Below are 27,657 nucleotides of genomic sequence, written 5' to 3'. Positions count from 1 at the left end.
ATCGGCCTGCGGACTGAAAGGTCCCGGGTTCAACTCTGGTCAAGGGCATGTACCTTGGTTGCAGGCACATCCCCAGTAGGGGGTGTGCAAGAGGCAGATGATCAATGATTATCTCTCATCGATGTTTCTCTCTATTCCTCTCTCTGTAAAAAATCAATAAGATATATTTTTTAAAAAGAAAAGAAAAATTTGTGATAGAATAGAAAGAGCAAGCCAACACCCCACCACCACCACCACCACCACCACCACCACCACACACACACTATGTGACAATTTCAAGTGTGTAGGTCGCTGCATAAGGGTATGAGATGGGCAATTACCCATTTCTGTTGCCTTGGCTGCCACTGGGTTGCCAAGTGTGGGGCCCCAGAGCTGACACCAGCCATGCGGTGTTTGCACAGGCATTTCTCGGAGCCACTGCCCCGCCGGTATGTGAAGAGCAGCCAGGCCAGACGCGCTGGGACGCAGCAGCCGGGAGGGTCTGTGTGCAGCGCAGGCGCCCGGCACACAAAATAGGAGCAGAACTCTGACGTCCATGGAATCCAGTAGGCCCGGCGGCTCTCCTCTCCTGTCAACAGCCCCCAGCGCAGGCGGCGCCGGGAGTTCGCGGTTTGCTTTGTGTCCTCGGGGCCTTTGCGCGGAGGTTGAGCTGTGCCGGATGTTTGAAGCATCTTCGTTCTGGTTGTTGGGACGGAGAAGCTGGAACAGGTGCGGGCGCTTCCTGGAGGGGCCGCGGCCGCCAGGGGGCGCCGGGGGAGGGGGAGGGGGAGGGGCGGATAAATTAAATTTGCAGGATAGAGATCTAGTGGGGGGGGGGGAAATAAAGCCACAGGGGCTCCGTGCGGCCTCCCCACAGCCCCCTCCTCCCCAGGCAGCATGAGGTCCAGGGGAGAGATGTTTGCAAAGGTGAGTCTTCCGTTTCCCACGCTACTCCCACGTCCTCCCGCCAGTCTCTCCCCGCCCAGCTCGTGGGACCAGGCCCTTGGCCCGGTGACCTGCGAGAGGACAGGGTCCCCGCGTCCCCACGCAGGCGAGTGCCTTGCGGGCCTGATCTCCTGCCGAGCGACCTCGGGCTTCTCGGCCCACTGACCCCGCTCCTCCTCGCGGCTCCGGCCCAGCACCCCCTGCCTCCCCGCCCCCCCCCCACACACACACACCCCTCCGCCCTGGGAAAGCGGTCATCCCGGGTTCGGCGCCTTCCCTGCCGGCCCCCCACCCTGGGGAGCCCCAATGGTCCCGGGAAAACCGTCCCCCTCCTCCTCCTCCAGGCAGGCCGCTCGGGTTAGGCTCGGAGCCAGTTAGTCCGGGACCAGTGCTCTGCGATTTACGGTGTGGGGGTGTGAGTGGTCCCTGGACACCGAGGGATCCCCAAACCTCCCTCCCTCCCATCCTTCTGCCCCCCGCCCCGCGGAGAGATGGAGTCTCCTCCGCCCCAGGCCGCGGTGAGCGCCGGCTTACCGCACCCGCCCCGCGCGGACCAGGTCAAAGCCACCGGGTCCCGGGGCAGCTCCTCCGGGAGGGTCACCCGGCGCCCCGCCCGCCCGGCAGGACAGCGACCTCCCCGCCCCTCCAGCGCCCCGCCCCCTGTCCCCGCCGGTCCCCACCCGGCCACCGGCCTCGCCACACTCCGGCCCGCGCTGCCCTGTGTCCGCGTCCCGGCTCCCGAGCCCGCTCCTCCGGCCGCCCGCCCGCCCCGCGGCCCCGCACCTGCCGGTCCCCGCGGCCGGCGGCCCCGCGGCCTCGGCACCTGGCGGCCCCTGCGTCCCAGAGCCCGCAGCGCCGCTGCCCGTCGGGGCCAGGGAAGGCCATGGTGTCGCCGCCGCCCGGGCTCCCAGCGGGCAGCCTGCTGCAGGTTCTGCTCCTGGGGCTGAGCGCCTTGGGTAAGTGAAACCCCAGAACCAGGAGGGGGCTTGGGTGGGAGATGGGGGACTCCCTCTGACGCAGAGGGAGCTGGCTTGGGAGCCCGGTGAGGAACCGGGTGGGACCAGACTCCCGCCTGGGACTCTTACCCTCTCCCCAGCCAGGGCATCCCGGCTGCTACTGGCCCCATCCCTGCCGCTTCCCGCCCCCCAGGTGTGTGTGTGGTGCGGGGAGAGAGGGCCAGGGCATCCCCAGGGGAGACCTCTGGGGTGAGTTAGCGGAACCATTCCTCACCCCCCCGCCCCCCCCAAGCAGAGCCGGATGAGCCGAGCTGCTAGATGAGATACTGGCTAAAGAGCTTAAGGACTTAACTCCAGCTCTGCTCCTGCCCCCCTCCCCACACATCCCCCCCCCACCAAACCCCGGGAAATTCCCTGGTACTGGGCTTGATACCCCACTTCACGTCACTCCCTCTGCCCCCTCCTCCCGCTTCCTGCCCTAGGAATCAAGGGAGGTGCCCCCAATGCACAACCGTGAGGTCATTTGGGATACAGGAAGTGGGGGAGGGAGGGGCCTGGGTGCCTGGAGGAGCGGAATGGTGACCCCCCACCCCCAGAGGTCCACCACCGTCCTTGGTCCCCGGGGTCAAGGGGACATAGGAGAGAGGGGGGGGGCCTCAAAGAGTCAGAGAGGGAGGCCGCCTCCCCGGAGCAAGTGCTTTGAGGGCCGATAGAAGCTTCCAGGGTTGTCCAGGAGCTCAAGGTGGCCCAACTGGGGAGGGAAGGACGGAGCAGGAACTAAGCCCGGTCCACGCCACCTCCCAGACTCCCTTGCCATTCCTCCCCAGGGGGGCGAAGCGTGGGCTAGGCAAGGCCATCTTGAACTCATTTCTCTCTCCCGTGGCAAGTCCAGGGCCAGCGAGGCTAGGGAGGGTACAGAGCGAAATCCAGCGGTGATGGGGCCTGAGCCGGGCCCACCACACCCTCCCCTGTGTCCCCTTTCGCCTGGTCCGTGCCGCCCGCCCAGATGTTGGCGCAGGAAGGAGAGCCCCAGACCGAGTGGGGCTCAGGCGCAGCTCCCCAGCCACCAAAGCTGGGCGGCTTCCTGCCCCTTGAGCTTGGTGGGCCTGGTCCAGGGGGCCTCCATGTCTCAGCCCCCCCTCCCCCCACCTCCCATTTCAACCTCAGCACCTCCTTTCCTTCTGCATTCTGCCCCCTTATTTACCACCCCCCCCCCGTCCTCCTTCTTGCTGGGGGGTGTCTGAAACAAGGAGGGGGAAAATACCAGTTGGCTGCCTGGGCATCTCCCCAGCTTTCCTGGTCGTCTGTGTGTGTGTGTGTGTGTGTGTGTGTGTGTGTGTGTTAACTCTGACCTCCAGTTTTCACAGTGACAGCCCAAGCTCAAAAACCCTACCTGTTGGCGGAGTTCCCCGGCTCTGCAAGGGTTAAATGGTGCCGGGGACCCGGGCTCAGGGCCTGCACTCGGGCTCTCCCTTTCCCCAAGGCCCTCGCTGTCTGGGCTCCTCCGTGGCCCGGCGCTGCTGCCCCTGGGGCGTGAGAAGCCCGAGGGGGGAGTTTCTCAGAGAAAGAGGGAGACTAAAAATAGTCGCCCTGGAGAGCAGGCCCGTGCTCAGTCTTCCTCGGCTTTTGCTCTGGGGAGTGGGCCGGAGGGTCCCTTCCTTGGGCTGTTCGGGCCTCCTTTGCCCAAAACCCAGCCACCCCCTTGTCTTTGGATGACACGGTGGACCCTAGAGCGAGAAGGGACCGAGAGTCGGGGACCTCTGCTCCAGCGGACACCCAGGGGGGGAGGCAGAAGCCTCGGTTGGGCCTCTGCAGCTCCCGGGTTCAGACGGAGCCGATAAGAAAGGGCGCCTTTGCCCAGAAGTGTCTCCATGGCCATCATGGTCACCCCCTCTGCTTCTTGCAAAAGGAAATCCACTTGGGATCTGAGGGCACAGCGAGCCGTCTGTAGGAACTGCCTGGCCTCTGGGAGCAGGCAGACGTGCCGGGAGAGGCCGCCCGCCCCAGGAGGGGGTGTCCCCGGGGGGCCTAGGGCTCCTTGAGGCAGTGGTTGTTTCCAGCTGTAGAACCTCTGGCCTAGCTTCCCCCGCTCCTCCTGCTCCCCCTCCCCTCCCACCTCCCTCATTGTCTTCTAGCTTATCACCGGGCACAAGTTTCCTGCCCGGGCCTGCCGGGACCTCGCCAGGAAATGGGAAGGAGGCTACTGAGGAGGCTAAGGACTAGGTGTGGGGGCTCCTCAGGGCCGAGGCGGGAAGCGGTGGGGGTGGCGCGCATCCTGGCCGGGCGTGCTCCTGGCCTGAGAGGAGGGCGGAGAGCCAGCCCCGCCAGGCTGCATGCGGCCTCTGTCCGTGCCTGGGCCGCCTGGTCACCCTGCAGAGGCCACGGTGGTGCAGCTGGCCTCCACCCGCCAGGATCCTCAGGCCTGCTGGATGGGATCCCCAGGGTGTTAGGACTCTGCCCATCACCTCTCCGAAGGGCAAAAAGGGAGCGTTTTTAGGTGCAGCATCGATCCACCCGCTTAGTCCCCTCGCTGAAACCCACCCCCCAGTCCACCTCCTGGGCCCGCACACACGCAGCCACAACTTCGCACTGGATTGTTGGGGACCTTCATTCGTGCCCCCAGCTCTACCGACATGCCCTGTGGCCTCAGAGGCCCCGCCCTGATCGCCTGAACCCCAAAAGGGCCCATGGGAGCCTTCTGGGTCCCAGCTCTCCGCTCTCCTGGGGAGCGCACCTGTCAGGGCGAGGAGGACGGGAGGGACAGGGGAGGGCGTGCAGCAGTCGACGGCTGGGCGGCTCCGATCTCTGCCCGAGGTGCTCATCCGGAGCCGCGGCTGCCAGTGGCCTCCCAGCCCCTCCACCCCTCGGGGCAGGAACTCTCCGATCCGGACCAGCCCCGTCGCTCCCTCCACCCCCCACCCCTCTCGCCTGGGAGGCTGCGGGAGCAAGCGGGCTACGCAGAATAGACATCAACACTATTAAACCCGCCCTTCCTCTTGGGCGTCTTCCCCTCTCCGCTGGAAATCGGCGCCTCTGGATACAAATTAACGGCCCATAATTGTGTCCTCCTCCTCCTCCTCCTCCTCCTTCTCCTCCTCCTCCTCCTCCTCCTCCTCCTCCTCCTCCTCCTCCTCCTCCTCCTCCTCGGCGTTCCACGCCCAGAGGCTGAGGTTTCAGGGAATTGGCGCTGGGCGGAGTGGGGGGCAGGGGGACGACGACGACGCTGATGATGCTGGAGGCAGGCCCCGGGTTCCCGCCTCCCGGTAGAAGGGGGTCCCCGAGCCCCTCCCGGGACAGGACTTTTTTTATTATTATTATTGATTTTCTACAGAGAAGAAGGGAGAGGGATAGAGAGCCAGAAACATGAATGAGAGAGAGTCATCGATCAGCTGCCTCTTGCACTCCCCTTACTGGGGATGTGCCCACAACCAAGGTACCTGCCCCTGACGGGAATCGAACCTGGGACCCTTCAGTCCGCAGGCCGACGCTCCATCCACTGAGCCAAACCGGTTTCGGCCTGGGACAGGACTCTTGTGGTCCTTCCTAGTGGCGGGGCTTCCTGCACACACACACACACACACACACACGCACGCACATACACACACGCACATGCACACACACATACACACATGCACACACACATACACACACGCACACATACACACGCACACACTCACGCGCGCACACACGCACACGCACACGCACACCGCCCCGGCCCCACCAGGATGGGCAGGTCGGAGCTCACGCTCCCTCGCTCTCCTCCCCAGCGCCCGCCTCCGGAGCCCAGTTCCAGCTGCACGTGCCCTCGGGGCTGGACCAGGTGCTCGCCGTGGAGGGCGAGGAGGTGGTGCTGCCCGCCTGGTACACCTTCCAGGGCGAGGCGGCCACGGCCCGGCCCTGGGAGACCCTCACCCTGATGTGGTTCCTGGAGCAGGAAGGGGAGGACCTGAAGCAGGTGAGGCTGGAGGCCCTCCGCTTCGCCCCGTGGGGGCGGAGGGCGCTGAAGCGGGAGGCGGGGAGGGGCGGAGCCAGGGAAAGGGGGACGGAAAAAGTTTGGGGAGAGGAGGGAAAAGCACGGTCTTCCTCACAGGTTTAATTTTGTTCCGATCTTGGAGGCGTCCCAAAAGGATTCTCTTTCCCCCAACTTTGCCCAGAAACCTGGCCCCAAACCCTGCAAGGTGAAGAGGCATCTCACTTTGCTATGGGACTGGGGATTGGGGGTGGAGGTTAGGGAAGAGTTAGGGCGAGGATCACACAACTTATTTTTTATTTTTATTTTAATTTTTGAATATAGTTTTGTTGATTTCGAAGAGAAAGGGAGAGGGAGGGAGAGATAGAAACATCTGTGATGAGAGAGAATCCCTGATGGGCTGCCTCCTGCACGCCCCGCGCTGGGGATCGGGCCCGCAACCTGGGCATGTGCCCTGACCCAGGAATCGAGCCGGTGACCTGTTGGGTTCCTGGGTTGACGCTCAACCGCTGAGCCACACCCGGCTGGGCACACAACTTATTTTTGAAATATAAATTTTTATTGATTTTAGAGAAGATGGGAGAGGAGAGATAGGAACATCCATGATGAGAGAGAATCACTGATGGGCTGCCGCCTGCACGCTCCACTCTGGGGATCGAGCCCACAGCTTGGGCACGTGCCCTGACCAGAATCCAACCGTGACCTCCCGGTTTATAGGTCAATGATCAACCGCTGAGCCACGCCCGCCGGGCCTCACACAACTTTTTAAAAGTTGCCTACCAGCCTGTTTTCACAGTCACAGGCTGCTGCCTCTTCTGCCCACCCACCCTGAGTGGCAAGGGCCAGTCTCCCCCCACCACCCTCCTGGCCTCCCCTGGCCTCACAGGGTGGGCAGAGGCAGACTCGCTCAGGGCCGAGGACACCTGCCTGGCAGAGCCCCTCACTGGCATGGCTCCTTCGGAAGCCCTAGGATGTGCCTTCCAGAGGCCGTTTCATAAACAGGGGCGTGCGTGAAAGACACTGAGGCTGCAGGGCTCCATCCCGGGCCTGGACGTGTGCATTTGGTTCCTTTCAGACATCACCCCTGTGTACATGATCTCTCACCCATTCTTTTAAAAATATATTTTATTGATTTTTTTTTTTTTTACAGAGAGGAAGAGAGAGGGACAGAAAGCTAGAACCATCGATGAGAGAGAAACATCGACCAGCTGCCCCCTGCACACCCCCCACCGGGGATGTGCCCGCAACCAATGCACATGCCCTTGACTGGAATCGAACCTGGGACATTCCCCCCTCTTCCCGCCCCCACCCCTCCAAGTCCTCAGGCCTAGGCTCTATCCACTGAGCCAAACCGGTTTCGGTTCTCTCGCCCATTTCACCCCTTTCCAAACACCCCAAGTGGGAGACGGAGACCATAGACAGGGCATCAAGAGCCGTCCTGGTGCAGAGGACCTGGGGTGGGTGGTGAGAGGGTGGCCGGGGAGAAGGGGAGAATGGGGAGCTGGCCCAGGTGAGAGGGGACCGTGCAGGGGAGCAGGGGAGGAGCGTCTGAGGTTTGACGGGTTGGGGGAGGGAGGCTGGCGGAGCCTGAGGGCTCGGTGCGGGCATGCGATAACGGGCAGGGTCATGCCCACACCAGGTGCTGGCGCACATCAGTGGGGTCACCACCAAGCAGGAGGGAGCGTCCCTGGTGTACCCCATGCCCTCCCGGAACGTGTCCCTGCGGCTGCAGCACCTCCGGGAGAAAGACTCCGGGTCCTACCGCTGCTCGGTGAACGTGCAGGACAAGCAAGGCACCAGCCGGGGCCACAGCAGCAAAACGTTAAAGCTGGACGTGTGGGGTGAGTGCGAAGCACAGGCTCTCCAGGACCTCCCCGCCCCCACGGAGGGCAGGCAGAGCTCCCTCCCACACGGCTGGGTGCGCGGGCTGGAGGAGGGTTCGGTGGGGTGACCACAGGGTCTGTGTGTAGAAGTTGGTGTGTGTGTGTGTAGGTGGGTGTCCGTCGGTCTCTTGGGTGTGAGTTTTAACTTGTCCCTCCTCCCCCAGTTCCTCCAGCTCCTCCATCCTGCCATCTCCTGGGCACGCCCCGTGTGGGGACCAACGTGACCTTGAGCTGCAAGTCCCCGAGGAGCAAGCCTGCTGCCCTGTACCAGTGGGAGCGGTCACACCCATCTGTTGAGGTTTTCTTTGCACCAGTTTTAGGTGAGAGACTTCTGGAGACAACAGGGGCTGGGGCTGGGGAAAGATGAGGTGCCAGAGGAACTGGGGTGAAGAGGGAAGGCAGAGCTGCAAAGTACTGGGGAGGAGGGGGGTGTGGGCAGTGGTGGAGACAGAGGGCTACCAGGTGCAGCTTGTGTTGGGTGCTTTCATGTATAACGAAGCTACTAAGGAAGCTCTGGAGCTCTGCTGCTCACTAGCATTTTTTTTAAAATATATATTTTAGTGATTTTTTACAGAGAGAGGGATAGAAAGCTAGAAACATCGATGAGAGAGAAACATCGATCAGCTGCCTCTTGCACACCCCTACTGGGGATGTGCCTGTAACCAAGGTACATGCCCTTGACTGGAATCGAACCCGGGACCTTTCAGTCCACAGGCCGATGCTCTATCCACTGAGACAAACCAGTTTTGGCTCCTCATTTTAAAAAATATATATACATTTTTTAATTGATTTCAGGGTGGAAGGGAGAAAGAGAGAGATAAAAACATCAACGATGAGAGAGAATCATTGATCGGCTGCCTCCTGCACGCCCCAATCTGGGGATTGAGCCCACAACTCAGGCATGTGCTCTGACCTCCTGGTTCAGGGGTCCTCAAACTTTTTAAAGTGGGGGCCAGATCACGGTCCCTCAGAGAGCTGGAGGGCCGGACTATATGAACTACTAATTCCTACTGTAACACCTCGGCTGCGCTCACTGCCCAAAAAACCTGGCGGGCCGGATCAGACTCCTCTGCGGGCCGCATGTGGCCCGCGGGCCGTAGTTTGAAGACCCCTGTACCTGGTTCATAGCTCCACACTCAGCCACTGAGCACACGTTGGGCTGGGCTGGATATCATTTATTTCTTTAAAAAAAAAAAAAAAAAAAAAAAAGATGAAGGAGCTTGAGTTTTATTATTTTTTAAATATTTTTTTATTGATTTTACAGAGAGGGAGAGTTAGAAACATCAATCAGCTGCCTCCTGCACACTCCCCACCGGGGATGTGCCCGAAATCAAGGTACATGCCCTTGACCGGAATTGAACCTGGGACCTTTCAGTCCCAGGCCGTCGCTCTATCCACTGAGCCAAACCGGTTAGGGCTGGTTATCATTCCGTTAGCCTCCTTTCAGAATCAGTTGGGGACACTGAGCCTTGGGAATGGAGAGGAATATTGAGGCAGCAGAACCCAGTGTGCTTACTGTCACACCTCACCCCCTTCCCCCTTCCACTAACCTTCCCCACCCCACCCCCACCCCCCCGCCCAACGCCAAAAAGGACATATTGGAGGAGGGGTAGGATTTTTTAAAAATTTTTTTAATGGGAAATAGGGTCCCTGCCTGATGGCTCCCTTGTGCCCACAGATGTCATATCTGGCTTCCTCAGCCTCCGAAACCTTTCCAGCTCTATGTCCGGAGTCTACGTCTGCAAGGCCACCAACAGGGTGGGCAGCGCCAGCTGCAACGTGACCCTGGAAGTGAGCTCAGGTCAGTGAGGGGTAAGTGGGGTTACGGAGAAGGCTGCTCAGTGGTCCGGTGGGGTTGCAGTAGAGGGGGGATGGGGAGACTTGTCTACCGAGGCCTCTCCTTGTAACAGGGCAACGCATTTGTTCTGATCAAACGCTTGTCCAAATATTTGGCCAGTGGCCATTTTCCGCTTGGCAGCCACCTCTTCTTAACAGAGACGAAGGCCAGTGTGTCTGGTGGCCGTGGGGTAGCTGCCTTGCAGAGGGCTGGGGGACAGCTGGATGTCGCCCTCTGACACCACGGTTCTTCCAGGGCCTGGGGCTGCCGTGGTTGCTGGAGCTGTCGTGGGCACCCTGGTTGGCTTGGGGCTGCTAGCCGGACTGGTCCTCTTGTACCAACGCCAGGGCAAGGCCCCAGAGGAGGTGGCCAATGACATCAAGTAAGTGCCCAGACAGGGCTCTCCTAACTCCCTGATTGGCAGTATCCACCAGGGAGGCTGGGAACTCAGACAGCTCGCTTCTGATGGAAGCCCGGGCCATGGCTGAAGCTTTACTCCTATGGGTAAGGCGACCAGACCCGATTTTTAACAATTTGTCCCGCAGTGTTTTAAAAAAAATGTCCCGATTCTTGCCGAAACCGGTTTGGCTCAGTGGATAGAGTGTCGGCCTGCGGACTGAAAGGTCCCAGGTTCAATTCTGGTCAAGGGCATGTGCCTTGGTTACGGGCACATCCCCAGTAGGGCGTGTGCAGGAGGCAGCTGATCGATGTCTCTCTCTCATCGATGTTTCTAACTCTCTATCCCTCTCCCTTCCTCTCTGTAAAAAAACAATAAGATATATTTTTTTAAAAAGTCCCGATTCGGCCGGGACCGGTTTGGCTCAGTGGATAGAGCGTCGGCCTGCGGACTGAAAGGTCCCGGGTTCGATTCCGGTCAAGGGCATGTACCTTGGTTGCGGGCACATCCCCAGTAGGGGGTGTGTAGGAGGCAGCTGATCGATGATTCTCTCTCATCGATGTTTCTAACTCTCTATCCCTGTCTCTTCCTCTCTGTGAAAAATCAATAAAATATATATTTTTTAAAAAGTCCCGATTCTTTCCAAAAATCGGGACTTTTTTAAAAACGTCGTGGGACTCAGGACAGATTGTTAAAAATCGGGACATCTGGTCACCTTGCCTATGGGTAGATTTTAAGGGCAAGGAGAGTTGACGTGGGGGAGGGGGAGCGGGAGACAAGGCGTGGAGACACCCCCTCGCTCCCCGTTTCTGACCTCACTGCTCCTCTGGCGACCAGGGAGGATGCGGCTGCGCCTCGGACCCTGCCCTGGCCCAAGGGCTCCGACACCATCTCCAAGAACGGGACCCTGTCCTCCGTCACCTCGTCGCCAGCCCTCAGACCGCCCCACCGCCCCTCCCGGCTCGGCGCCTCCACCGCCTCGACCCCCACGACCCCCACGCGCAGCCACGGCTGGGTCTCGCCCTCGGCCCTGAGTCGCAAGGGCGCTGTCCCCGTGATGGTGCCCGCCCAGAACCAGGCTGGGTCTCTGGTGTGACGGCCCCGCCATGTGTGGGCAGAGACATCTGGATTCTCTCCTTCCTGTAGCCGTTACTATGGGGGTTCCCCCGGCATAAAGGCCTGAGTCTGGGGGTTGGGGGGGGGGATGGCCCCCTTCTAGATCTCCGGTCCTCTGCACCCACCTTTCTTGACTATGGGGAAACGGGGTCTTCGTTAAGACTCGAACTTCCAGGAGGTAGAAGAAGAAGAGGAAGTGGACTTGGGGTTGGGAAGAGCCTAAACCCCCTCCTGGGGCCCCCCTAATACAGCAGAGGGATGCTGCTGAGACTGGTTAACCCCAGCCCTGGTGGAGACTGCCAATCAATGAGTCCTCCTGGCTGCGCCCTTGACCTCTGTCCCACCCCCATCTAACACCACCCTCCACCCCCACTCCAGCTCCCTGCATTCGTATCCCCCGTCCTGCTGGCCTGGTTGGGTTTTGTTGGGCCTGGGGACAGGGCAGATATTTGTTACACTAACTTGAAATGTGTGTTTTAAGATGTGTTTTGTTTTTTTTTATTTTTATTTTACAAACCTCAATAAAGATATATTGAATCGAATCCCCTCTTTCAATTTGGGATTCCCGGGAGAAGTTGGGGATGGTGCCAAGAGGACCCCTTACCCAGGCCATGTACATAGGCCGGCTTCCCCTCACAGCCTCCGCCGTCTGGCTGGGGAAAGCTCGTGTAAAGCCTTTATTTTTATTTATTTATTTATTTTGAATATATATATATTTTATTGATTTTTTACAGAGAGGAAGAGAGAGGGATAGAGAGTTAGAAACATTGATGAGAGAGAGAGACATCGATCAGCTGCCTCCTGCACACCCCCCTCCTTTAAACAAAAAAAAACATATATTTTTTTGTTTAAAGGCACCCAAGGTACATGCCCTTGACCGGAATCGAACCAGGCACCTTTCAGTCCCCAGGCCGACGCTCTATCCCCTGAGCCAAACCGGTTTATTTTTTGTGACTCCTCACCTGAGGATAGTTTTCCATTTAATTTTTTTAGGGAGTGGGAAGGAGGGGAACGAGAGCGAAACATGGATGTGAGTGAGAGAGGCATCAATGAGTTGGTTGCCTCCTGCGCACCAGCCCCGACCAGGGATCTAGCCGCCAAAGTACCACGCCCTTGTCTGGAATCTAACCCGGGGCCTTTTGGTCCCCAGGCCAACGCTCTATCCACTCAGCCAAACCTGCACCGTCTCTTCCAGGTCAGTTAAAGGTCATTTGCTGTTGGGTGCCATGGGAGAGGCACAAAGAGCTGGAGGCAGTGAGTAGCAAGGGAATGAAAAGGGTGCACTTTCTGCAGGAGCCTGGGTGCCGAGTTTTTTTTTGGGGGGGCTTTTAACCTCTTGCTTCCTCTTCAAGGGTAGAGAAGGGGCTCCCTGATGCCAGACCACCAAACCCTTAACACACACACACTCCTCCACGTCTCAGCCCCCTGCCCATAAAAAGGAGTGGCTATGGCCCTGGCCGGCGTGGCTCAGTGGATAGAGCATCGGCCTGTGGACTGAAAGGTCCCAGGTTCTATTCCGGTCGAGGGCATGTACCTTGGTTGCCCGTGCATGCCCGGAGGGGAGTGTGCAGGAGGCAGCTGATCCGTGTTTTCTAACTCTCTATCCCTCTCCCTTCCTCTCTGTAAAAAATCAATAATAAATAAATATATATATATATATATATATACACATATATATATATATATATACACACACACACATACACACACACACACACACACACACACACACACACACATATATATATATATATATATATATATATATATATATATATATATATATATTTATATTTAAAAAGTGACTATGGAGGTGGGAGGCAGCTGTTGTTTCCATGGAGACTCCCATCCACCTGTGATAAAAGTGCCCCAGAAGGGATCTCGAAGAAGAGGAGGGGCTTGACCAAAACCGGTTTGGCTCAGAGCATAGGCCTGCAACCTGAAGGGTCCCCAGTTCGATTCCAGTCAAGGACATGTACCTTGGTTGCGGGCACATCCCCAGTAGGGGGTGTGCAAGAGGCAGATGATCGATGTTTCTAACTATCCCTCTCTTCTCTGTAAAAAAATCAGTAATATATATATATATATATATATATATATATATATATATATATATTTTTTTTTTTTTTTTTAATATATTTTTTTGTTTAAAGAGGAGGGGCTTGGAAGGAACTGGACTCTCTCAGGGCATCAGAAAGGGTCTCTGGGGTGAAGCCCCAACGCGGTGCTGCCTGCAGCCTGCTTCCAAGCCGTCAGACCACCACCCACCACCTACCTCTGTCTGCGGGGCAGCGTGTCCCTGCAGAGCTGCAGTGCCAACCCCTACCCTTCAGACGGCCACCCACACCCCTGTCCGGTCTGTTCCCCAGGGCCCCCCAGCTTCAGACACTGAGGGGAGGAGGACAGGAGGAGGACTGGGCCTGGAGGAGGGCGAGGCGTTCCCTCCGCGAGGGCGCCGGCCTCGCCCCTTGTTTGCTCTGCGATAGCCAGTCCGGGCCGACTGGCGCGCAGGTTGCCCCGCGGGCACCGCCTTCCCTCCTGCACCCGGGACACCGGACACACGGACCCAGGACGACGGCAGGCAGGACTCGCCATGGCCCTGCTCCCGGGGCCCCTGCTGTGCGGGGCGCTGCTGGGCTGGGTCTGCCTGGCGGGTGAGCAGGGGCCGCGCGGGGGGCGCGGGGCCGGGGAGGGGCGTCGGGGTGGGGGGGGGGGCAGGATTGGGGCGCTCCAGGGGACCAGCGAACCGGGCCTCCCCGGGAGGGAAGGGAGGGCTGAGCCACGGGGCAGAGCCATTGTTTTCCTCTCGCCAGACAAACACACCCTCCTACCTGGCCAGGCTGGTCCTTTTACCCACAAAACGCAGCCACCGCGACGTGCGCTCCTCCCTCCGAAACTTTGGGTTTCGAGAAGGGAAAGGTAGGGGGGGCCCTAGCCTCCTCGTGGAAGACCCACGGGTGGGCCGAGCTCCAGACCGTCCTCCCTCACCCCGGAGATTGGGAGCCCGGCCCCCCGACCCCTCCCCGGAGGCCTCCGGCCGCCGTCTGAGCGCCCCCCTGTGCGCCCCCAGCCCCAGGGCGCGCGGTGGAGGTGCAGGTGCCCGCGGAGCCCCTGAGCGCCCCGAAGGGCAGGACGGCCGAGCTGACCTGCACCTACAGCACCTCCGTGACGGACAGCTTCGTCCTGGAGTGGAGCTTCGTGCAGCCCGGGAAGCCCCTCTCTGAGTCCATGCCCGTGAGCTGGGGGTGGGGGTGGGGGAGGAGGGGGTCAGGGGGCGACTCTGGCCTGTGGCTGGGCAGGCCCTGTGGTGAGGCAGGACCTGGGAGCCCACCCAGGCTGAGGGCAGGGAGGGGGGGTGGATGAGAAAGGTCAGTGTGCTTGGGTGACAAAAGCAGTGGACTCTCCCTAGATTAAGGTGACCAGATCGTCCAGGTGTTGGCGGGACAGTCCTGATTTCTAACAATTTTTCCCGTGTCCCGTGGCGTTTTAAAACAGTCCCGAGTTTTGGAAAGATTGGAAACATTGGAAAGATTCTTTCCAAAACTCGGGACTTTTTTAAACCCCACGGGACGCGGGAAAACTTGTTAGAAATCAAGACTGTCCCGCCAACACCTGGACGATCTGGTCACCTTACCCTAGATCTTCTGAGGATAGCAATCTGGGTATCCGCAGGTCCCATGCACAGCTTCTCTAGCCACCTGCCTATCCCCCAGCGCCCTACGCCAGGGGTCGGCAAACTGCAGCTCGCGAGCCACAGGCGGCTCTTTGGCCCCTTGAGTTTTTAGCAAAGGCCAGCTTAGGAGTGGTACCCTAAATTAAGTTCATAGCAATGTACCTACCTATATAGTTTAAGCTAAAAAAAAAAAAAAAATGTGGCCCTCCAAAGAAATGTCAATCGTTGTCCTGTTGATATTGGGCTCTGTGGGCTAATGCGTTTGCCCACCGCTGCCCTATGCAGTCCCCCGCGTCCGTCCGTGCAGGCCCAGCTGCCGTTAATACACGCTAGTGAGGGGCGCTCAGCTGTTGTGACTGAAAGCAGGATAAAATGCTGCCCTTTCCATGAATATGTGTATTGTGGAGAGCCATCCTTAGTTGGAAGCAACGAATATATATAGTTCATTTCCCACTTGGGAAGGGCTGGTATTTGGGGAGATAGACCTTCCTGGTTCCGGCTATGATGTCAGCTGCCCCGGCTGTGGGGACGGAAGGGCCCTGGGAGAAGGAACCGCAGAGTGGATGCCAGCCAGGAAAAGGAGCCCCCGTGTGCGTGCCCTCTGCTTCTCCCCAGATCCTGTACTTCACAGGAGGGCAGCTGTACCCCACCGGGTCTAAGGCGAATCGGGCCAGCCTGCTTCAGAACCCCCCCACGGGGGGCGTGGCCACCCTGAAACTGGCCGCCGTCCACCCCTCAGACACCGGGACCTACATCTGCCAAGTCAACAACCCACCGGATTTCCGCACCAACGGCCTGGGGCTGGTCAACCTCACGGTGCTGGGTAAGGCAGGCTGGGACCCACACACCCTGAAAGGCTAATGCGGGCCCTGATGGCCCCCCATATCCTGATTTCCAGCCCAAGCACACGGCTGCACTGGGGACCTTGGGGGGGAGGAGGGGGAGAAAGTCCTCCTTCCTGGAGCCTTCTGATCAGCCAGTCCTGCTCCTGCCCCACCCTGCACAGGGTGCTCCTCCTCCCTCAGGCCCTAGTAACAAAGGCCCCGCATGCACGGTTTCAGTCATGCCCCCAACCCGCTCCATCTTTCGGGAACCTCTGATTCTGTCCCTCCCCAGGGCAGTGGCAGAGGTGGGGAGGAGGGTGACCCTTAAAGGAACAAGGGCCTCTACCCACTAAGCACCAATTTTGTGTTCGGAGCTTCCATCTCACCCCAGAGCGGAGCAAACAGGAGAGTCTACTAAAGGCGCTGGGGATGTGTAGATGGAAAAGAGACCCCTTAGGACAGCGGTTCTCAACCTGTGGGTCTCAACCCCTTTGGGGGGGGTCGAACGACCCTTTCACAGGGGTCACCTAAGACCATCGGAAAACACGGACATTAACAGTAGCAAAATTACAGTGATGAAGTAGCAGCGAAAATAACTTTATGGCCAAAACCGGTTTGGCTCAGTGGATAGAGCGTCGGCCTGTGGACTGAGGGGTCCCGGGTTCGATTCCGGTCGGGAGCATGTGCATTGGTTGTGGACACATCCCCAGTGGGGAGTGTGCAGGGGGCGGCTGGTCGATGTTTCTCTCTCATCGATGTTTCTAGCTCTCTATCCCTCTCCCTTCCTCTCTGTAAAAAAAAAATAAAATAAAAATATATTTTAAAAATAAAATAAAAATAAAAAATAGTTTTATGGTCGGGGGTCACCACAGCATGAGAAACTGTATTAAAGGGCCGAGGCATTAGGAAGGTTGAGAACCACTGACTTAGGAGGTGGCAAATGACAGCTGCACTCAGAAATCTGAAAGGCTGTCCTGTGGGCCCAGAGGGCAGGAACTGGACCAATGGGGAGATATTCACTTAGATTTGGGCGCAACACGAAGATTTTTTTAGCAAGCAGAATCTCCAGTAACGCAAGTCCTATCCTGGGGCGCAGACACGGGACCCTGTCCGCCAGATTTCCACACCAAAAGTGGACGCTGTTTGGTAGGAGAATTGAATGAGGAAACCCAGCGTTTGTTGAGGGAGCGTCGGAAGAGCACTGAGGTTCTTTCTGTGATCTTTGCAGCGCCCCCCAGCGAACCCCGGTGCAGCCAGACTGGTGACATGTCTGTGGGGGGCTCTGCTGCCCTGAGCTGCAGTTCCTCCGAAGGATTGCCCAGGCCCGTGTACAACTGGGCCCGCCTTGGATCTCTCCCGACGCCTCCTCCTGGCAGCATGGTGCAAGGTAAGGGCCCGGGCGTCAAGGAAGTGGGCACTCAGGACCTGGGCAAACCTGGTCTCTAAACCCCACACCAGCTCCAGGCCTGTGTGTCTGAGACAAACGCTATACCTTCTCTCTGCATCTTTCTCGGTTCCTGTCTTGGTCCTTCCTGCCTGTCTCCCTGCACAGTCTGCGTCTGCGCGATCCTGGAAGCATTTCTCACGCCCCATAGACTCCTGATGTTATGGAAGAGTGCGGAAGGCATGGGCATTCTGTGATTCCCACTTGTCTGTTTGGGAGCGGTTTCTTGGAGATTTTCTTCAGGGTCATGAGTCATTGCCAAACTTCCCAGAAGGGAAACGGAGGCAGAGTCGCATGGACTGTCTTGATCACGTAGCTGGTTTCTCTGGAGAACCAGGCAACTGGCTCAGAGCCTTGGCTTCCCGGGCTCCGGTGCCCTCGCTCTTCTCAGCCCCAGCCCACCCTCTCTCCAGCCAGAGGGCCCAGATCACCTCCTGGCGTGTGTGCTCTGCCTTCTAAAGGAAGGTTAGTTCTAGCTGGTTTGGCTCAATGGGTAGAGCATCGGCCTTGTGGACTGAAAGGTCCTGGGTTTGATTCTGGTTAAGGGCACATGCCTGGGTTGCAGGCTCAATCCCCAGTAGGGGGCGTGCAGGAGGCCGCCAATGAATGATGCTCTCTCGTCATTGATGTTCCTAGCTCTCTCTCCCTCTCCCTTCCTCTCTGAAATCAATAAAATATATGTATATATATAAATTTATTTTTTAAAGGTGGGAAAGGGCCGAAGCCGGTTTGGCTCAGTGGTAGAGCATCGGTCTGCGGACTGAGGGGTCCCGGGTTCGATTCCGGTCAAGGGCATGTGCATTGCTTGCGGGCACATCCTCGGTAGGGGGTGTGCAAGAGGCAGCTGGTCGATGTTTCTCTCTCATCAACATTTCTAGCTCTCTATCTCTCTCCCTTCCTCTCTATAAAAAAAAAAAAAAAAAAATCAATAAAATATATTAAAAAAAAAAAAAAAAAAGTGGGAAAGGTGAGCAGCTTAGAAAACCACTTGGTCCGGCTTAGAGCCATCTCAGAGGCTACAGTTTCTAGCGATGAAGTTTTCCCCCCTCTGCAGCCAGGAACCTGACATCAGCCGGCGAGCACCCACCCCGATTCCATTGCCAGCTTCCGAGCCCTTCATGCAGGCCCCCCCGCCCCCCCCCCCCCCCCAGAAGCCAGCTGTGTAGGGCGGAAAATGTGCAGAAGCTGCAGTGGCTTTGGCATTCATTCGTTAGGAAGGGATTGACTAATAACCCGAGGCTAGTCAGTCCCCTTCCTGACAGGATGACATGAAAAATGCTTTCGTCACAGAGGGCGCTCCCCGGGAGCCCAGTGATGGAACACGTGCTTCCTCTTTGCTCTCCAGATGAGGTGTCGGGCCAGCTCGTGCTCAACAACCTCTCCCGGGCCTCCTCGGGCACCTACCGCTGTGTGGCCTTCAACCAGATGGGCAGTGCCTCCTGCGAACTGACCTTGTCTGTGACCGGTAGGGATGCTGGGCAGAGGCCAGGCGGGCAGGCCCGGGCTGCAGGGAGAGGGTCTGAGGGTCCCGTGTGTGTGTGTGTGTCCGCAGACCCTTCCAAAGGCCGCATGGCCGGGGCGGTGATCGGAGTGCTCCTGGCCGTGCTGGCCCTGTCGGTCGCCGTATTCTGCTTCATGAGGTTCCAGAAGGAGAGGAGGAAGAGGCCTAAGGAGACGTACGGAGGCAGTGACCTTCGGTGAGCGGAAGGGCGGGTAGTGCAGTGGGCGGGCAGGGCTTGGATTAAGGGTTGACAATGCCAGCCCTGGAACGGTGACATCCTGGAGAGGTATGGAGTGCCGCTCAGCCCTGGGATTTGGCGTGTATCGGTGTATATTTGTGTGCGAACAAGTGTACAAGCTGCCCTTTCCCTCCTCATACTTGTAATTTCAGTTTTCAAGGCCTTTCATAAATATCAACAGGACGGGGATTCCAGGAGTTAGATTTGCCCTGAGCATCCTGCTGAGGGTTAATTCTGTGTATGTTGGGGGGGGGGGAGGGTGTGGGGTGCAGCAAGGAGAGAGGGTAAGAGCTGCCTGTCATTCACTGTCAATTGTAGGGTCCAAACTCAGGACCAGAGCAGTAGTCTTCCAAGTGTGGTCCTCCCATTGACCTATGAACCAGGAGTTGAGGGTTCGATTCCCGGCCAGGGGCACATACCTGGGTTGTGGGCTCCGTCTATCTTTGGACAGAAATGACCATGAGCTTGTTCACATTCAGAGTCAGGCCACCTCCGAACCCCTTCCCAGAAGCTGCATATGTGTGTGTGTGTGTGTGTGTGTGTGTGTGTTGCGGGTGATGGGGACGGGGATCTTCGTTTCAACCCAAGTCCCCCACCGATGATTCATTCCCAGGTCCCTGGGTGCTGGGAGGAGTGTCCTCGGAGGGAGGGATGCCTCCGGCCTCCACTAAGAATGTGTTTACCACCCCTAGAGAGGACGCCACCCCTCCTGGGATTTCCGAGCAAACCTCTGGGATGGCCGACCCTAGCACCGGGCTCCTGGAGAAGGCCCCCTCCTCCATCTCTGCGAAGACCAACAAGTCCAAGCTCCCTGTGGTTGTCTGAGGTCCCTGCCCATCCATGGGGGGAATCGATGGGGGGAAATACCCACAATTAAAGCCTCTGGCTACCATCTTGTCTCCCTCTTCCTTCCTCGGTGTAGCAAGTCCCCTAGGCAGCCCCAGAGTGTTACCAGTCAGCGAAGGAGTGGGCTCCCAGTCCCGGATGTGAGGCTGTCTGAGGGAGGGGGAGGCTTTCCCGCAGGCTCCTCACCCTTTCCCACCCCCCTCCCACCTCCACTTTTTGGTTGGGCCAAAGGAGACTCAAGTTCAAGTTGTGAGCAGCGGCTTTGTGTGCACCCAGACACCTCCCCTCTGACACCCTTGGGACACTTGGACATTCCTGTTTATTGTTCACATATTCACATTCCAACCCAGCACAGTCACATGCATACTCGTAGATTCAAAACAAAACAAAACACAAAACACACAAAAACCTTCCGGCCACAGCCCCAGGAGCCCGTCGGGGGCGGAGCCAGCAGGGCAGGGGCCGGGCCACCGCAGGCTCCTCCCACTGAGCCACCCCGCGCTCAGCGTCGCAGGCAAAAACACCAAGAGCTGGCGGAGGGGTGGCTCTCCGGGCGCCAGGGTGAGCGGAGGGCCGGTGACAGGCAGGCGTGGGGGTGGGGGGTGGATAGGGACTTCCCATCGGAGCAAGGGGTATCAGACGCCATAAAATCGCTCATCCCCTCTCTCCTCGCTCCAGATGCAAAGTTCTGGGGCTGGGCGAGGGCGAGGGGGCGAACGGCACGGAGAGGAAAGACGCCCCCTTCAGCTGGGCGGGGGAACTAACGGGCCTTTTTTCAAGTGCTCGTCCTCGGCAGCGTAGAGGGTCGGGCGCCCTCTGCCGTGCACTCGGGGGATCGCCCAGGAGGCGGTGGAGGCAGAACTGCATGCAGGTGCGGGGAGGCGGGGCGAGAAGCCGGGAAGGGCGCTCGGGGAGTGCGGGGTCAGGGGCTTAGGGTGGGGAAGGAGGGCGAACGGGACTCCCCTGGAATGGAGGACCCAATGAAAAGGGCACGGGCTCGGCGACTCCTCGACGGAGCCTGCCGGGGCGGGAAGGAGAGGGAAGGGTCACAAACACTGCAGGGAAGTCGCGTCGCGGCGGAGGGGTCGCGGCATCCATGTCTCCCGGGGAGCTGAGGACAGAGGAGGTTCTGAGCACCTGCCCTGTCCGGGGCTTCCTCTCCCCCTTCCCAGGCGCGGACAACGCCGCGGGAGCGCCAGGGGGGCCCCAGGCAACCCAGACCCCAAGCCCCACCGAGTCACGGAGCTGCGCCCGGGTGCGGCGGGCAGGTGCGCGCCCCGCTGTGCGCCAGAGCCCGGGGCCGCGATCCAGCAGCCAAACCGAGTGACTGCGTGTCTGTGTGGGGTCAGGGGTGTCCCCATCGCAGCCTCGGGCGTCAGGATGGATCAGAAGTCCCACCCCCTACCCCCTAGGAGGGGTGAGGGCGGGCCGAGGGAAGGGATGGGGACTGGATCCTTTTCTCCCTCCCACTCGGGTTCCCACCCCACCGCCGCCAGGTCGTCCCGTTACCTTCGAAAATGCTCAGTTCTTCGGTCCAGGGGAGGAGGGGCAGAGGAGCGTGGAGAGAGGAATAGGTGAGCTCTCGGGTCTGCAGCGCCCTAAGCTCTCTCCCTCGCCCCCCTCCACCTCCCATCCCATATCTCCAGTTCCCATCCCATATTTCCAGTCCCCCCACCCTTAGCTTCCCAAACCCCTCGGTCTGCCTGGCTCCTTCGGAGGAGGAGCGGGTGCTCTCGGGGATCCCGGGGCTGGAGGTGGGGGGGGGGGTTTGGGGTGGGGAGGACCCGCTCACCTGGCCTAGTCTCCGCTGGGGCCGCCGCCCGCGCCTCCCCGCGCGCCCCCGGCTCCGCCTGGCCCCCCGGGGCCCGGGCCCTTCCGGCCGCTCTCCCGGCTCTTGATCTTCTTTCTCGCCATGTGGCCCCGGAAGCTCGCCTGGATTTTGGCGGCGGCGGCGTTGGCGCCGGGGTCGTCCAGGGGGATGTCCAGGATGTCCTCGTCCGGTTTGGAGCAGGCGCTCTCCTGGGGGTGGGGCGGGGGCAGGAAGCGCAGGGAAGGTGTGGGTGAAGGGTTAGGGCTGGGGAGTGTGTGTGTGTGTGTGTGTGTGTGTGTGTGTCCCTCCTGAGTAGTGGCTGGAATTAAGGATAGTTCCACAGTTCAGGTTCAGGTGGACACAGTTGCATTCCTCACTCAGGAAAGAGAAGCGCGTGGTGGGATGAAATGCCAGGCAGCCGGGACCCCCGAGTGGCCAAGGGGCCCATCGCCGTCAGTGCAGATGGGAGCTGCAGGGCGGACCGGAGGGGATGGGGTCGGAGGAGCCCTGTGTACGGCAGGCACCCCTGGGTGTGGCCGCCTCTCCTAGTCCTCAGGGGAGCCTCCAGCTCAAAGGGCCCCTCCCTGCTAACGTCAGGATACTGTCTACCTCTGTGGGTTGTGAGGAAGAATAAACAACACAGTAGGCATAACGTTTCTGCCACTGATTGCACAATCTAGGTGTGCAATCAGTGGCAGATATTACTAGAATTCGCTTGAATAATGAGTTGATGCGAACTAGTTGTTTAATAATTTCAGCCCAACCAGCATGGCGGCTTGGTGGTTGAGCATCAACCTATGAACCAGGTCAGGGCACATGCCCAGGTTGTAGGCTCCATCCTGGGGCGTGCAGGAGGCAGCCCATCAGTGATTCTCATCATTTATATTTTGATCTTTCACTCTCTCTCCTTCTTCCTACTTCTCTGAAATCAATGAAAATATTTTAAAAAATAAAATAAAAAATGTCATATGGTTCAATAATAATCAGACTCACCCCACACCCCTGCTTTCTGTGTCTCCCCCCGCCTGCCCCAGCTGAGCGTAGGAAGGGGCAGGGAACTGATGGGCCACAGTGATTTCAGAGGCACGGCTCCGGCTGGGAGAGGGCTCAGCCCCGGCCCCTGTGTGCTCGGCGTTAATGTAGGTTGGGATCCAGATGGTTCCTCTGAAGTCAGAAGAGCATTTCTCCTTGGACCTGACCCTCTGGCTTCGAGGAATCCGCCCTCCTTTGTTTAGGATTCCCACTGCCCTCACTGGGTTTGCTCCCTGGGTGTGCGAGGACCAGATCGCACGCAGTCATTCCGTTCTATGCGTTTCCCCAGCCAGGTCACAGAAGCGGGGTGGGGATCAGTGACCACCAGCCCAACCAGGTCCTGCCCCAGGTCGAAACCCCAGAGGTCTGAGCGCAGATGTACAGACGCCTTTCCGCGCCATGCTTCCGGGGGCCTCTCGGTTTCATAGGTCTCAGAGTTCTTCGGTGTGTGCCCATCGGTAGTTAAATGCAGGGACAGGGAATTATCAAGGGGCCAGTGTGATCATGAAGGGCCTGGCACACTTTTTGTGTCATGTCTCCCCCCCCCCCTCCCGTCTAGTGCTCTCTCCCTGACATCTTATCCCCCACCTAGAAACCAGAGTGACGCTGCTTAAGCCTTTCTTGGGATATTCTCAGGGAACTGGGAAGTTTCTCCTCAAAAGAGGAAAATGAGCCAAAACTGGTTTGGCCCAGTGGATGGAGCGTCGGTGGGTCTGCGGACTGAAAAGTCCCAGGATCGATTCCGGTCAAGGGCATGTACCTTGGTTGCCAGCACATCCCCAGTAGGGGGTGTGCAAGAGGCAGCTGGTCGATGTTTCTAACTCTCTATCCCTCTCCCTTCCTCTCTGTAAAAAAAATCAATAAAATATATTAAAACAAACAACAAAAACATGAGGGTATCTTCCAGACAAAATAGAATGTTAAAAAAAAAAAAAAAAAAAAAGAGGAGACTGACCAAGAACACCAGCCCAGCCCGCCTCCCCCCAGCTGGAACCGAGGAAGGCCTTTCTTTCCCCAGCAACTGACACTGACCTATGACACTGACCTATGACACTGACCTATGGGGTAACTGTGTGTTCGCCTTTTCTGCAGTGGTTGGACGGCAGCTTCTCCTTTTTTTCAGGGGACTCTCCTTCCCGGCATGCCTACCAGCCACTCAGTTTGGCTATCTGGGCACTCAAGAGCATGGTCAGGGCAAACCAGGGCCCACAGGCAGAGACCCAACATTCTACCCTGATTTCTCCCGCAGCCGCCACCTGAGGGGAGTCTCACGCCTTCCCCAGCCCCGTGGGTTCTGTGCTCTCTCACCTCTTCTCACTCACCGTGCTGCCTGCTTTCCCTTCTCCATCCTTCTTCCCATCTCGGCAATATTGCACCCGCCCCCCCCCCCCACTCCACACATGTAGAACCCTCCACCCACGTATTTTCTCTCTAAAATACGGTTAGGGGGAAGGAGCCCTTCCTTGGTGGAACCCAAGAGCCTCCATTAAGAGCCCAGTCCTCCTTCCACAACCAAAAATTGCTTCCTGGAGAATAAAAGGGAAAAGATAGGAGTGAAAAATGTTATCAGGGCATTTCTGGGGGGGTGGGGTTGTAGATGATGGACATGTTTCTTCTTTAGGCTTATCTTTAGTTCTTACATTTTCTCGTGTGAGTCAATCACCTTTTATAATGAGGAAAATAGTAACTATGTAGAGGGGAGGCAATGTATTTGCACCAGACAAGGCTATGTTGGAGCCCCGCCTTCACACTTAGAAGCTGTGCCTCCATGGACAAATCATTCAATCTTTCTAAACCTCAGTTTGCACATCTGTAAAATGGGGACAATAATATCTACCTCATGTGGCCATTGTGATGATGAAATGTAAACTACTAGGTACATGGTAAGCATTTACAACCAATATTAATATTAATATTAATATTAATATTAATATTAATATTAATATTAATATGAGTTGAAATCATCCACAGCGACTTGAGATGTTAAGTTCTTAATCCTAAATTCTCTCTGCCTCTTGCTACCCAGTTATAAGGAATTCTCACCTTTTATAACCTGGGCTGTCCTTTCCTTCCTAACCTCGCTCTTTTTCTTTTCTTTTTTTTAAGGGTGGAGGTTGGGGAGCAAGCTAAGTCCTAAGCTCTTGTGTCACTGGTGGGGCCGCCTGAAGAGCTGAGCATGCAGGGACTTTGCAGTCGTCTTTCTCCCCACGTAGGGGCTAACAATCGATCATTTGAAAAAGAAAGACAAATGTTACGTAGGTCTGACCATCGCACTCCTCTAGTGAGCCAGGCACTTCCCTACCAGAGTCGCCCGGAGAGCAATCTACTTGGATGTGAGAGGCCCTTGCGCATGTAGGTCTCCGTGGGCGCTGACAAGCTGCAGACACTTCCTCCTCTCGCCAGCAGGGCTCTCTCGCGGTCACCCAGTCCCCTCGGGGCTTAGGAGGCGTTGGGAGCCGGGCCAAGCCCTCCCCAGAACCACACGGATTAGGCTCTTTGCTGTCCAGCCTCATCACTAAGCTAACCAGCGTGCACGGACTCTCCTAACCCTGCGCCACACGCTCCGGTGGGTCACACCGGGCGCCCGCCCACCTCGGCGGCAGTGGGATGGGGAACGGGTTGGGGCCGTGAAAAGAGTCAGAAGGGAGCTGATGCAGCATCCCTAGGCGATGGTTTCTACCCGCTCTCCAGGGGGGAGGGAAGTTTCTCTTTTCCTCCAACCTGCAGCTTCCCTGCTCTGCAGAGCCACGCCGAGCTCCCAGTCCCACCCCAGACCGCCTGGAGGATGGGCGCCCAGACGTCCGGACGCCCCCGCAAATTGGGGCGCATTTTCCTAGGGCTGCCAAGGCAGCCCTCCAACGGGTCTCAGCAGGCACACACACCTATGGCTGCTCCCAGGTCTCTGCACCCACTCCCCTCTCTCCCTGCCCCTGCCCTCCAGGGGGGATCCCAGGACTCTCCCTGCCCCAGACCAATCCGGGTGCCCTCTAACTTACCGTGCAGCAGTCCATACTGGTGTTCTTTTTGGGGGGGTTCTCGCCTGGGCGGAGCTGGCGCGGGATGGGGGTGGGGGGTCCGAGGGGTGCCAGGTGGAGCCTCGGGGGCCGAGCAGAGCGGGCTGACCCGCGCCGAACCCTCCGCTGCGCTCCCGGTCCCGCTCTCCCGCGCTCGGCTCCGCTCGCGAATGTAACCTGAGCCCTGCGGCCTGGCAGCCAATCACGAGTCGCCTCGGGCAAGGTGGGCGGGGAAAGCTAGGAGGATGGCCACGCCCCCCTCCGCCTTGCTCCCAGCTCCTGCCCCAGCCCCTCCTCCCACACGTTTCCATCCACTCCTCCTACACACTCCTCCTCCCCTATCCAGCCCCTTGCTGCTGCTGAGGCGGCAGACTGCCAGGCAGATGGAGCTTCTCTCCCCCCCCCAACACACACACATCCAGGCGCAAACACACATCTGGGGACAGCACCCTCCCGCCCATATATGGAAAACACCCCTTCCCACCTCCTCACACTTCCACAACCTAGCCAGGGTCCCCCCCATAGGGCTCCCTCTAGCTTCCCTCCCGCCTCAGTCCTCAAAGAAAAGCCCCACATACAGTGTGGTTCAAAAGCCCCACCAACACACAGCTGCGGAACGGAGAACGCTGTCGGTATACAACCGCCTCGTGGACGCACAAACACAAATGTTCACAAGCCCACGTGTCCTATATATGGTTCCCCCAGGTTCACTAAAATGTGCACCGTCAACCTGAGGACCCTTACAGGCACAACGTGCAGGAATAACCACGCAGACCTCTCTACACAGGCGGCTGCCCTAACCACCTGTAATGCCTGCATTCCATTTCTACGATCCACCCTTCCATCTCTCCGTATGCGTCTCTCCAAAGTCTTAGGTGCGCAGCACTCGTTTTGTATGCATGTACATATGGATACTGACTTGGGGAAAAGACTCTTTCCTCCCGATTTCCGTACCGTAGGCTCCCTAATCTCTCCATCCGCTGCTTCCGAGTAAGAGGAAAACTGGCCACGCTCACTCTTCCCCCGGGAAGACAGATACCCCAAACCCCAGCACAGGCATTGAAGCTCTTTGGGGCCACGAAGGAAGGATGTGGGCTCCCCAAGAGGCTGGGAAGGGGAGATATGGCCGAAACATCTAGGAGGAGCAGCAGCCACCAGTCTTGTGGCCGCCAGCCTCCGCCACCTTGTCCGGGTTCTAGAGCATCAGTGAGGTTGGGTGGGCCATGTTTGAACAACCTATCCCGTCTTTTGCCGCTAACATCCCACAGGAAGGAAGGAAGGAAGGATGGCTGCTCCTCAGGCCTGTTGACTGAGACAGAACCAGGAGGAAGCATGCTCTGGGGACATGGCTGGGACCGAGGAGTCTGACACTGCCCTGCAGTGAGTCCTCAGCCGCTGGCCGGTCAGAGTGTGGCTGCTCCAGGCGGCCTTCCTACCTGCACGTTTGCGCCGTGGGCTTTGGTTGCCGAAGGGAAGAGGAGCGGGAGGAGGGACATTCCGGTGGCCACTCGTGATGCAGACAGGGTTGTTGGCCAGCTTGGGCCCCTCCTGAGCTGAGCTGGATGCTGGCTGGGGTTCCAGGGCGAGGGGTGTCAGGGTGTCTCTCTCCCAAGCACGGTTGGGACCCACCCACCTTGTAGCTGAAAATCTGTTTTCCAATCTGTCCCTGGCACGTCCTCCATCCCCCACCTCCGCCAAATGGCAGGATGTCCCCGGGGAGACTCAGGCCCTGGCCCAACGGATGTGCGCAGCTGGGCCCTTGAGTCGTGCCACTTCCGGTTGGACTTGAACTCCAGACTATAGAGAGGGGGAAAAGGGAGGAAACTGGGGGCAGAGTGGATACCAGGCCTGGACCCTGTGCTTTTTTTCTCTTCCCAAATTAGAAGTCGGGATTTAGTGAGTTTGCAGGAAAGTCTCCCAAGTTGCTAGGCAACGGTCCCTCGGCAGCCTGCGTGCGCTGCCTCTGGGCGCCCTTCCTGCCGGTCAGAGTTGAAGGGGAGAGGGTATCCTTGCATCCAGACTCCCACACTGGCAGCACAGTCCTCCCCTCTTCCCAAAAGGCACTTCTGTGTGGGGCGAGGGTGCCTCTCAGCACCGGCGGGCCCGTGGGGGACCAGGTGCGGCAACTGTCAGTTTTTTTTCATCCGCAAAACAGCCATTCCAGCAGCTGCCCACTGGAGGCGCCTACGCGG

The 27,657-nt window shown here is 58.4% G+C and overlaps 3 protein-coding genes across 5 annotated transcripts; 2 read left to right on the top strand and 1 right to left on the bottom strand.

The window, feature by feature from the left end:
* Positions 1-1,320: 1,320 nt before the first annotated feature.
* On the top strand, positions 1,321-11,625 carry ESAM (endothelial cell adhesion molecule). Its single transcript, XM_084867940.1, has 7 exons — positions 1,321-1,880; positions 5,648-5,835; positions 7,490-7,691; positions 7,898-8,053; positions 9,412-9,534; positions 9,826-9,952; positions 10,805-11,625. Exons 1-7 carry the CDS (start codon positions 1,808-1,810, stop codon positions 11,061-11,063), a joined length of 1,128 nt encoding a protein of 375 aa, XP_084724066.1. The 5' UTR covers positions 1,321-1,807; the 3' UTR covers positions 11,064-11,625.
* On the bottom strand, positions 4,597-25,645 carry NRGN (neurogranin). Of its 3 annotated transcripts, none has more exons than XM_084867966.1 (4): positions 25,448-25,645; positions 21,402-21,628; positions 21,120-21,136; positions 4,597-4,610 (listed from the first exon to the last, which is right to left on the bottom strand). In XM_084867966.1, exons 1-2 carry the CDS (start codon positions 25,460-25,462, stop codon positions 21,407-21,409), a joined length of 237 nt encoding a protein of 78 aa, XP_084724092.1. In that variant the 5' UTR covers positions 25,463-25,645; the 3' UTR covers positions 4,597-4,610; positions 21,120-21,136; positions 21,402-21,406. The 3 variants fall into 3 exon arrangements, with proteins under 3 accessions (XP_084724092.1, XP_084724090.1, XP_084724091.1); XM_084867964.1 differs by lacking the exon at positions 4,597-4,610 and adding an exon at positions 19,910-20,720 and having other exon boundaries at positions 21,119-21,136; positions 25,448-25,643; XM_084867965.1 differs by lacking the exons at positions 4,597-4,610; positions 21,120-21,136 and adding an exon at positions 19,910-20,738 and having other exon boundaries at positions 25,448-25,644.
* VSIG2 (V-set and immunoglobulin domain containing 2) lies at positions 13,237-19,665 on the top strand. The gene is made up of 7 exons (XM_084867950.1): positions 13,237-13,737; positions 14,154-14,317; positions 15,372-15,579; positions 16,809-16,967; positions 18,370-18,489; positions 18,577-18,721; positions 19,456-19,665. The coding sequence occupies exons 1-7, from the start codon at positions 13,677-13,679 to the stop codon at positions 19,586-19,588; spliced, it is 990 nt and encodes a 329-aa protein (XP_084724076.1). The 5' UTR covers positions 13,237-13,676; the 3' UTR covers positions 19,589-19,665.
* Positions 25,646-27,657: the final 2,012 nt, after the last annotated feature.

The sequence above is a fragment of the Pipistrellus hanaki genome, assembly GCF_964339955.1.
Source record: "Pipistrellus hanaki genome assembly, chromosome: 19".
Taxonomy (NCBI): Eukaryota; Metazoa; Chordata; class Mammalia; order Chiroptera; family Vespertilionidae; genus Pipistrellus; species Pipistrellus hanaki.
Note: the sequence above shows the minus strand (reverse complement) of the source record. Positions and strands in the feature narration are given on the sequence as shown.